Raw genomic sequence first — 11,852 nt, forward strand, 5'->3', positions numbered from 1 at the left:
GCCTCTCCCCTTTAGTCTCAGTTCTTACACGAACCGGGACTAAAGGGCGCGGCCACGTGGAGCTCCACCTTTAGTCCTAGTTGGTAACACCAACCGGGACTAAAGGAAATTTTATGATATTTTTTTTGAAATTTTTTTTATTTTTTTTTATTTTCAAATTTCTGAATTATTTTAACCTCTAGTGTGCAATCACCACCCCTCATCACTGCTCAATTTATCCTCTAATCATCCCTCATCATTCCAAATTATCTAACTTCCCGAACAGTCACCCATCCTCCCACTCCCCCAGCCTGAGAACGCTTAACTTCTGGGTTCTATTCTCTCTCGTTTCCAAGTCTGCACTTGTTGTTTTCCTGACAATAGCAAGATCTCAATCCTATTAACCTTCATGAATTTTGCTTCAGCATGAAGTGACACATTTCACTGTTTGAGTTTGAAGCTAGTGTTTTAAAAAACAATAATTATTTAGTAACACTAATATTTCTTGAATAATTAGTTTGACCACAGTTTGACTACAATTTGACCAGATTTGACCAAAATTAAAAATAACTGGAATAATTTTTTAGTAACACTAATATTCTAGAATAATTAGTTTGACCATTGTTTGACGACAGTTTGACCACTGTTTGACCAGATTTGACTAGTAATTTTTTCGAATTTTTCCACTCTAGATCTTAAAAGCCCCGTAACTTTTTTCTGTTAGGTTTTTGAGGATTTTGAAAATGTTTAACGGGTTCCCCCGTTAAATTCGGATGTAACTTTTCGAGTAGATGATTTTTCATATAAAAAAATTTAATCCGAATTCGTATGCAAAGTTATGCCCATTTTACAAATTGCAGAGAGATTTTGCAAATAAAGTCGAAATTCATATTTGTAAACCAACAAGTAGACCACATATCACATGGGAAACTTATTTTATTTTATTTTATTTGACATTTCCATCATTTTCTTTTGTTTTTTTCTAAACCTGAAAAGGCGGTCCACGGGGGGGGGGGGGGAGAGAGTTTGAAAATGGGACCTTTAGTACCGGTTTGTGTCATGAACCGGTACTAATGCCTCAAAACCCATTAGTACCGGTTGGTGACGCCAACCGGTACTAAAGGTCTAACCTTTAGTCCCAGTTGGTGCCACCAACCGAGACTAATGGGCATCGCACCCTTTAGTCCCGGTTCGTGGCACGAACCGGGACTAAAGGACCCAGGTGAACCGGGACTAATGCCTTACCCGCAAGAACCGGGATAAATGCTCACGTTAGTCCCGGTTCTTGACTGAACCGGGACTAATGTGAAAACTGCCCCGTGACCAAAGCCTTGTTTTCTACTAGTGTAATGTGTCTACTTTTGTATAATGCTATTAATTGAAGTTGGTTTTGCATGCAGACATAGGGCGCACAGATTATGGCAGAGGAGCAGAGGAAAATTCAATTACATATGTGTCAAAATTGATAGGTTCAACCCTAGGTATTTTATTATAATGCCTTAGCGTACTATTCTTCAAATTTTTCTTAAAGATCACACAAGGACTCGATGAGGGATCCATAGATTTAAAAATAAGCTGGAAAGCATTGAGTTTAGTAAATATTGTATACCTTTCTCCTTAAAAGTTTCGTACAGAATTACCTGGGGAAAAAGAAATTCCTCAATGATCCAATTTTGTATTTTGCGGGACTCAGTTCTTAAACTTCGTTAATATTTTATTTGCCACTTTCCTCTAATAAATATCTTCTGTGTGGTATACAAAGTTTGCGGCATTTTTTTTGTAAGATAATAACGGTGCGTATAGAGGATACTGGATTGTCGTACAGTGCTTCAATGTCTATTGAGCTGATGGGACATCAAAGGTAGTTCCTTCCACGGTGCACCAGATTTAATAACAGTGTGTCTTCAGTTAGTTTGTAGCCATCCTTTACAAAGATCATAACTTGGTATTCCTCTCTTTTCACCTTTTTTCCTCATGATTTCTTATGAACTGAAGTAATTAGGTACTAAGTGTTATTTGTTTTCTGATTAGGCGTGAAAGGTTCCACTGGCAAAGAATATGAAGTGTTATTTGTTTTCCGATTTGACTATTTTCAAATGCTCCAGCCTCCGAGTCAAGAAACTGCAAGAAATGCGCTCTTTATGCGAAAAGCTACTTTGGTACACGGCGGCTAGTGCTATGCTTATCGGAACCATTCCTTTCCATGTGGATTTGCACAGCGCAGTTATGAATCGATGTATATCGACACAGCGTTACAATTGCAGCATGTAGTATATCACTGGTATAGTCTCTGTTTTGGCCCTGGATTCCTCTAATGGTAGCAGCAAATGTTCCCCGATCCAGCCCCTTAGAGTGACGAATTCTGGCTCAGGTAATAACATGTACCAGCCTTGGTACACATCCACGGCACGTGTACCGAACTGGCATGGTGTGGTCAAGTCCGGCAGAGCTGTCAGCCAAATACTTTGCCCCTACAATATCTGCCCCACCCAAACCGCGGACATAGTTATCATCCACATTTAAGTCGATATATTACAGCCTATAATCAGTCATTACAATGATTTCACAGCGCAGTTGCCCCGCGTTTCTAAAGGGGTGTTTGGTTCAGAAGTCCTAGGACTTTTTCTAGTCCCAGGGACTAATCAAAAAAGACTCTTTAGTAGAGTCTTTTTCTAGTCCCTGTAGAAAAAGTCCCTCCCGTTTGGTTTCTAGGGACTTTTTAGGGACTTTTTCTAGTCTCTGGGACTAAAAAGTCCCTGATCCAAACACCCACTAAGACAAAACCCGTTGTTCGGCGGGTTCATTTATTAAGCACTCCACAATGCATTCATTATGGCTTAAACAAGATTAGGCTAGAGTTTTATCTACCACAAGTTTAATAAAACATTTTTTTATTAGCCAGCTATCGAGTAATGTCCATCGTCAGTTGCTAAAGCCTTCATGTATGCAACCGTGTGTTGACTAGTCAATCCCGCTCGCCGCAGCAGCAACATCCGAAGCTCATTTACTTTTCTTCTCCCCCTTCCTCACCTACCCGATGAACCTCACCCCCGTGTTGAAGAACAAGATGTCCATGGATCCGCCTCCCCCCCCCCCCCCCAACACTCCCCACAGGCACCTTGATCCCTAACTAGCGCCCCGACGAAACTCATGATCTTCTTCAAGTGCCAGTCCCCGAATCAGCCGCCCGCTTATCAGGTATGGAAAAGCTAAGTGTCGAAAGCACAATCCAACTTTAGTTCGCCCTAGATCCTGACAACCATTTTGCATATTACATTTATCTAGGTTTCATAGCCCACCACACCTTAGATCGCCAAACAATTGTATGTTTTTATTAAGATGTTTTTATTATTTTAGTTATCAATTCCACATCCCTCTCACCAATTTTCATTTGCACACAACTAGATCTCCTACTGTTAGCATGATGCCCAGCAGTAGCAAATCTCCCGAAGACCCCTCCCCCCCCCCCCCCCCCATTTCAGATGCAGTATCCCCTGTTTCTGATGCAGTTGAACAACAAGCCAGGAACACTCTTAACGATGCAACACTCACCTCTCGCATATCTATATCTATTCAGAAGTTCTGTTGCGTCGTCTCCTAGTTTAGTAACTTCAAGCGGGGTCTTGTTATGGAGACTGGTTTCGGAGGGCTAATGCATCTAAAAATAGCTCACAAGCTGAACTTGAAATTCAGTGCATCATTGATGGTCCGGGTAGATCCAGATGAATCCATGTTAGTACTTGATGAATCAAGGAAAATACCAATTACAGACCAAGAAATAAACGATGCATTTGACCTTCCACAAGGAAGCAGGACCATTCCCCCAGGGCACTCGGACTTATTGGAGGTTTGTATTGAGTTCAGCAGGAGTTGGCTTCAACCATTAGCACAAAAGGAGTGCATAGTTTGAAGGCTGCTGAATTTATCTTATCTAAGTCAATAGATGAGAAATCAAGCAAAGTTGAGTGTGAATGCTTCAAGATAGCATTTGTAATCTTCTCAGTCGGCCATGTGTTGAACCCATGCGCCAAGCACGACTACACTAGTGTCGATTACTGGGCAGCACTCGTGGTTCCGTCGGAGATAAATTCCTACAACTGGTGTAGGCTTGTCAAAGACAGTTTGATGAAAGGTGTGCGAAAAATCAAGACCGACGTTGGCAATGGGAACACAACAATCCACATAGTTGGATGTCACCTTCTTCTTCAGGTACACTGCATTATTTTGTTTATCATTAGTTATCATGTCAATCACATATGTACCTATGCAACTTCCAATGTACACTGCATTTTGCTTACATTATTCTCACTGAGTTGCTTCACCAAGTCTTTAGTGTGTGTATTAATGTACTTGTGCGACTTCCAATGTAGTTTCTGCCCACAAGTAGTTGACATCGGGTGGTTATGATCAATGTGGTGCTCGCTGATGTACCAACCATTATCAAACGAACGCAAGAGGCGAATTTTGGCTTCACATCCACACCTAGAAGATCTGTCGTTCTCCTTAATTGGGGTGCCCTGCATTATGAGTAGTATGTTTAAAATCAAACCATCACAAAAAAAAAGCATGAATCATCCAAGGTGGTCATTTTGAAAAAATTATTCAATTTCTAATTGGGGCTCACCGCACATCCGCAAACCAACTCCTGCATGCATTTGGCTCGTTTGACATTCAGACGACTTCTGGCAAAACGTATCCCAAATCTGATTTCCCGCGAGTACAGGTTGTAAAATTCGTAAGCCTCGTTCAGAGAATCAAAGGACAAACCAATTTTAGGATTTATTACAACGCCTTCTTTCTTCTCGGCGAATCGTCTTATGGTCACTTCAAGTGCGCTCTTCCTTTCTGCACTCCACTCTCTCTCAACATCTCCATTTGACAGCCTAACCCTGAAATCCATGTGTATAAATTACATATAGCGATATCAAAGAAACTTTGTAGAGAACATTAGAACAATATCAATATGAACAACGTGATTTTTTTTCAGCACTACCGAATAGTTCACCAGTTTTTCCACATTTTTTGGACAAAGGCCCATTACTCGATTTAAAATTGCGAGGCCCATGAACGGCACATGAGCTAAATGATCCAAATTTATTTTTTCCTACTAGCAAGGTCACTTCCGATTATTTTTGCAAGAAGACCAAGTATTCTGATTTTACAACTTTTAGAATCCAACGCATGCAAAATCCATATATTTATTAAGTCGACTGCCTTGGTTACTACGCAGTAACATTTTACGCGAATAACAAACATTATTTCGGTAATACAAACAACTAACCAAGCCAGTACAATCATTATTTTTAATATCGAAGACATAATTGTTGCGCGTAAACATGTCGATTATGTAGAGCATATGAGAGTAAAATAAAAATAAGGAACGTCTAATCTTGTTGTTACCGTATCGGATCGTGGACCAGCCTTTTTATATTTTTTTAGACAGAGGCCCATAATTCTATACAAACTACCCAGGCCCATCATTCGATATGAACTACCTAGGCCCATGAACGAGACAGTGGGGAATTGACCAATTTCCGCACATGCGGTTATATTGCATAAAGACCAAGATTTGTTATATTACAACATCAAAAGGCAACGCATGCATAAATTGACATTTTACTTCAGTGGACAGATTTTTGGTACGAATCATGAACATTTTACGAGCTAACCAACAATAGTTCGATATAAAAAAACAACTAACAAGTCAGCAATTTTTTTTATATTAATCTCGAATGAAGAAAATGTTGCGTCTAAAAACGTCACAAAACAATTTTTTATGGTTCTTACCTCCTTTTCCATGTTGATGTTGCTTCTCCTCCGCCTGCATCTTCCACCCGGACTTCGCAAGATCCAGCTTCTAAACTATCTGCATGCTCTCGGGATAAGTTGTTGATGGATAGATCTTTATCATCTCCCACCGTGGCTTCAAGCTGTGATCGAGCCCCATCTTCCACATCATTCGTCATCGAAGCATCCACACGATGGGAAGCTCTTGACGATCCTGATGAGCATATTGGTGGCGCACGCATCACATCTCTTAATCTTTGCGACGCGTTCAAGCACCCAGGTATTAAGCTGCCCGTCGATCTAAACATTTGAAAAAGAAAATCACGTCAGAAGAAATCAATTCAAACCAACTACAAACAAATCTTAAACACCTCACCTTAGCTGACCATCCATGTCGACGAACTCCATCTTTGATGCTAGAAGGAAACAGATCGAGATGTATCACCGAGCCTCGACCACACAGACACCACACAAACCAACCACCCAGCGCAGCATGTGTTTTTTTTGCCTGCTAGCCGGTGTTTTGACTATAATAACACCTGAGCAATGAATGGGTCCAAGCCAGGACAGCGCGTCCCAAAACGTGTACCAGGCCCTTGTTTTGTGGTACGACACGGCGCATTCAAGTGGATATGTGCCGGTTTTCACATCGGATACGCCGATCGGAGGAACAAATGCCAGCGGGTGGGGGGCGCATGCGTACCCATACTAGACCGTAACGTGAGTTAAACGTATCACCTCTATGCAGTATATGTCTCGCGTATTGCTGATATATCCAGACATGGGTCCCATTGTGCAAATCACCACGCATGCAGCGCACGGCGTCGATAAAGTGCGCCAATGCCGCCGTGCACTGAAAGTCCGCTCCGGCTCTTTATGGTCTTATTTGCAGCGCTTCACTTTCATTGTGTGCATATCTCTTGATGTGTTGTGATGTATGATGCAGACGAGAACATGCACATGGGGGCATGTATCGGCAAAACGCTCGGCGGGCTTTCAAAGGTAATTGCTTTATTCATCTAATTATTAAGAACTGAGAATGACCTCCTCCTTTGAATGTGTTCTTCTCAGTACGTCCATGCTCTGCATGTTTCCACGACCATAGCTTTTACGAATTGTAGCAGTGTGCGGACGAGTATAATATTGAACGACCAGCTCATTCTTTAGTAAGTTAACATCATAGCTACTAATCTTTTGCACACTACTACATGTATAATTATGGACAGTGTCTATATATCACTGTTCTATCCCTTCACTAGCAAAATCTCCTTTCAAACAGATGGCAGATCAACGATATTCCGATCTCATGCTCTGTTAATGTTTCCACGTTTACCAAAATTTTAATTTAACATCAGACTTAATTTCTACAATTTATATTTTATAAAAGGTGACCATAATTATTTTTTCCTCCGATTATTTTCATGATTTAATAATTAAATACTGTGGGTTAGTTGAAAAGGGCATGGGCCTCATGTTTTTTTCACCCAGTCGCACAGAAGTGGCTGGATTCCACTGTTGTAAATCTTTCTACAGAATGACTAATTCACGTTTAGATGTTTTTTAGTTATGTCACATCTAAGTTGTCCTTCACATGATTATAGCTGCAATATTCGTGCAAAAAGTTTGTTTTTTCACATGTATGTGTCTTGTGTCTTGTGTCTTGTGTCTTGTGTCTTGTGTCTTGCGTCGCACTGGTCTTCGGTTATTGCGCGTTGCTGTGTATCCCAGCACGTGTGTCCGGTGTGGGTGTGGCCTTGTACTTTATATATGGTCAGTGTTGTGATTCTTTTTTTCTTTCTCAAGCAGTCAAGCCTACGCACGATTTATTAGAATTGAAAAGTGTGTTAGCTTTGTTACGTACTCTCGTCGAGTGTTATCCTGGCATTTCCCGTTGTCTCTTTTCTCATTCCTATTTCCCTTCTCATCCAGTAGAGAGTGACGACCAGCACAAGGGCATGTGGTTTTTCTTTTCCGTCAGTTGAACCCGTGTTGCGCGTCATGTTTTTTTTTTATTTTTCACCCCTGATTTCTTTCCTTTCTTATTTTTTTATTTATTTGTATATTTTTTAATTTTGTAAATATTTTTTGAAATTTGTGAAAATATAATTTATCAATATTTTTCAAATCACGAATAGTTTTATTTTTGCATTCAGGAACATTACCTAAATTTGTACCTTTGCAAATTCTTGTTTGTTTTGAACTTTTATGTTAATTTTTATAATTCTAAAAATTCAAGTTTATGAATATTTTCATGTTCACGAACTTTTTCAAATACATTTTTTATTTCTTTTAGTAGGAATGGATGAATGAATCTTTTAATTATAGCCAATGTAGAAAAAAGAAATTGTGGTTAATTGCATGTCCTCTTAGCCCAGTTGCATTGACACACAATTCTCTTGGTTGCATGTCCACCATTGGATATGTAACTGTAAGTGTCGCCCCCGCTCCAGACTTACATGTCTTATCTAAGTTGTGGTCCGTCTGATCTTTTTGTTGTAATTTTTTTGTGGGTCCTACGTCGTCGCGATGTCTAGTTATCGGCCCATTTTTGTTAGTCTCATTTTTTGTCCGGCCTCTGATATGGTTTTTCTTAGCTATTTTCATGGCCGTTTTTTGTCGTTTGGTATTGGTTTGCATTGTAGAAGTGGAAGGTACATGGTGCTTTGTTTGCCGCCTCTTTTTAACACCTCCATTCTTTAGCTGCTTTGCCTTTCCCCATTCTCCTCTCTTTGTTTGCGTCTTATTTTCCATTAGAGTCGATGCTTTGTATATCCTTTTTGTGCTTTTTTTTGCTTTAGTTACAATTTTACCCTCAACTTGCAATTGGGATCAACCATTTTTTTCTTCAAGTCCGCTATTAACTTGTAACTGGGTCCAACTCTCTTTTTTCTTCAGCTGCAAGTCGACCCTCGATTTCTAACTTGACTTGATGTTTGATTTCTTATCGCAGTAGGCCCTGACTATTTTTCGCATTAGTTGCAAGTCCATCATCAACTTGCAACTGGACCCGATTAATTGTCTTACCTCAATTGGAGGTCCGCCATTAATTCACCTCTAGGGGGCGACTTTTTGTACAAGTTGCAAGTCAAGCGTCGACTCGCAATTGGGCATGACCTTTTCACCATAGTTGCAAGTAAATCATTGAAATGCAGTTGGGCCCGATAGTTTTATTCTGCAGTTGCCATTTCCAAGTCCACCGTTGACTTGCAACTAGGGATTGCCTTTTTTTGGCCCAGTTGCAAGTCCACCATTAACTCGCAGCTAGGTCTTACCTTTTTTATCCTAGTTGCAAGTGAATCATCGACATGCAACTGGGCCCTTTAATTTTTTGCCATTGTTGCAAGTCAACCATAGACTCGCAACCCGACACGTAGCTATTTTTGTCTCATCTGCAAGTCCATCTTCGACACATAACTGGCATGTCGACCATTGTTGTCCCAACTGCATCTCCAACCTTGACATGTAATTAGGGAGCGCCTTGTCCTAGTTATAAGTCCATCCTTGACATGCAATTAGACCCAACCCATTTGTATGCTAGTTTTAAGTCTAACTACATCCCTGACATGCAATTGCGGTCTTCCTTTTGCTAATCCCAGTTACAAGTCCATCTTCAAGATGCAAGTAGATGCCCCACCAATTTTGTCTCGGTTGTAAGTCTACCCTTGATATGCAACTGAATCCCGATCCATTTTTTGTCCTAGTTGCAAGTCCACCGTTGCCACGCAACCGGGAGGACAACCATTTTTTGTCCCGGTTGTAACTCCACCGTTGACATGAAATTTGGGGCTCGCCTTTTTATTGTTCTAGTTGCAAGTCCACTATCGACACGCAACTGGGCCAAATCCATTTTGTCCTATTTGCAAGTCCAACTACACCCCTGACATGCAAATGCGTGCCCGCCTTTTTTATCTCAAATGCAAGTTCACCCTCGGTATGCATTTGCAGGCCTGACCAATTTCCCCCCAGTTACAACTCCGCCCTCGATATGAAACTACGGAGGTGGGGAGTCCAACCCTTTTTATCCTAGTTGCAAGTCCACCCTCAACGTGCAACTAGTTGCAAGTCCGAGTTGCAACTCCACTGTTGGCATGCAATTGGGGCTCGCCTTTTTCTTGTCCTAGTTTCAAGTCCACATTTGACTCACAACTGGCCCCGTAGTTGTTTTGTCATTCTAGATCACAACTCAATCCTCGACTTTAAACTGAGGTACATAACTATTTGTCTTCGTAGTTGCAAATCCACCTTTGACTCGCAACTGTAATATTAGTTTTCCCCTTCCAGTTGCGAGTCCACCACCGATTCGCAAGTACCACCCCGTAGTTTTCTTATTTGTGTCCCAGTTGCAAGTCCACACTCCACTCGCAACCAGACCCATAAATGTTTATCGTCCCAATTGCATGCCCACCCTCGACTCGCAACTGGGCTTGTAGTTGTAGTTGCCTAGTTGCGAGTCCACCCACGACTCATAACTGTGCTTGAAGGTGTAGTTTCCCAAGTTACAAGTCCACCTTCAACTTTCAAAGGGTTCCATAGTTTGTTTTCAACCCAGTTGCTAGCCCAACCTTGAGTCGCAACTAGGCATGTAGTTCCTTTGTCATCTCAGCTGCAACTCCATTCTCAACTCGCAACTGGGCTGTAATTTCAAGCCCACCATCAACTTGCAATTGGGCTCGTATTTGTTGTTGCCTTCGCTACAAGTCCACCTTTGACTCACAACTGGCCCTGTAGTTGTGGGTGTCCGAGTTGCAAGTCCATGTTCAACTGGAAAATGGCTGTGTAGTTATTTTTTTTCGCAGATGCAACGCAATCCCCAACTCGCAAGTAGGCCCCATAGTTGTTGGTTTTCATGGTTGCAAGTCAACCTTCGACAATTAGGACCATAGTTTGTTGTCCTCCCGGTGGCGAGTACACCCTCGACTCACAAATTTGGTCCCATGGTATTTTTCCTAGTTGCAATTCCACCCTTGATCGCATCTGGGCCAATAGTTGTAGTTGCCCTAGTTGCAAGTCCATCCTCCACTCGCAGCTAGGGCTTGTAGATGTAGTTCCCCAATTGCAAGTCAACCGTTGACTCGCAACTGGGCATGTAGTGTGTTTGTCGTCCCAGTTGCAACTCCATTCTCGAATGGCAACCGGCCTATAGTTTGTTCTCATTCCAGTTGCAAGCCCAACCACAACTCGCAACTAGGAGTTTTTTTGTTATTGCCTTAGTTGCAAGGCTACCATCGGCTCGCAACTAGGCCCAAACTTTTTTTTCTTTGCACCCAATTGCAAGCCTTCCTCAACTCGTAACATGGCCCGACCTTTTTTTTTGTTCACACCTAGTTTTAGGTCCACCCTCTACACGCAATGGGGGGGGCAACCATCTTTGTCCCAGATGCAACTCCATTCCCGGCATGCAACTAGGAGCCCTGTCTTTTTTTCTTGTCCCGGTTGCAAGTCCACCCTCGACATGCAACTAGGGCCCAACCCAATTATTTCATAGTTGAAGGTCCAACTACACCCCTGACATGCAATTGGGGGTCACCATTTTTTGTTCCGGTTGCAAGTCCACCGTTGATACGCAACTGGGGGCCCAATCAAGGTGTCCCTGTTGTAAGTCCATCCTCATTACGCAATTGGATCCAATCCATTTTTGTCCCAGTTGCAAGTGTACCATCAACATGCAACTGGGAAGTCGACCATTCTTGTCCAGTTGCAATTCCACCCCGACATGCAATTGGGGGAGAGGAGCATCACTTTCTTGTCTCAGTTGCAAGTACATAGTGAGAGATGCAACTGGGGCCCATCATCTTTCTTGTCCCAGTTGCACGTGCACCCTCGACATGCAACTGACACCCAAACCATTTTTTGTTCTAGTTGCAAGTCCAACTACACATCTCACATTCAATTAAGGGGCTCACCTTTTATTTGTCGGGACTACAAGTCCACCCTCGATACGCAAATGGGAGGCCAACCAATTGTTTTTCCAGTTGCAATTCCGCTCTCGATACGCCACTGGGGGCCTGACCCATTTTGTCCCAGTTACAACTCCACTCTTGATATGCAACTGGGGGGCCAACCCTTTTTTGTCTCGGTCGCAAATC

At 42.0% G+C, this 11,852-nt stretch overlaps 1 protein-coding gene across 1 annotated transcript; it reads right to left on the reverse strand.

The window, feature by feature from the left end:
- Positions 1–3,816: 3,816 nt before the first annotated feature.
- On the reverse strand, positions 3,817–6,052 carry LOC123147808 (putative protein FAR1-RELATED SEQUENCE 10). Its single transcript, XM_044567120.1, has 4 exons — positions 5,767–6,052; positions 4,604–4,868; positions 4,278–4,496; positions 3,817–4,193 (listed from the first exon to the last, which is right to left on the reverse strand). Exons 1-4 carry the CDS (start codon positions 6,006–6,008, stop codon positions 4,185–4,187), a joined length of 735 nt encoding a protein of 244 aa, XP_044423055.1. The 5' UTR covers positions 6,009–6,052; the 3' UTR covers positions 3,817–4,184.
- Positions 6,053–11,852: the final 5,800 nt, after the last annotated feature.

The sequence above is a fragment of the Triticum aestivum genome, chromosome 7A (genome assembly GCF_018294505.1).
Source record: "Triticum aestivum cultivar Chinese Spring chromosome 7A, IWGSC CS RefSeq v2.1, whole genome shotgun sequence".
NCBI classification, from domain to species: domain Eukaryota; kingdom Viridiplantae; phylum Streptophyta; class Magnoliopsida; order Poales; family Poaceae; genus Triticum; species Triticum aestivum.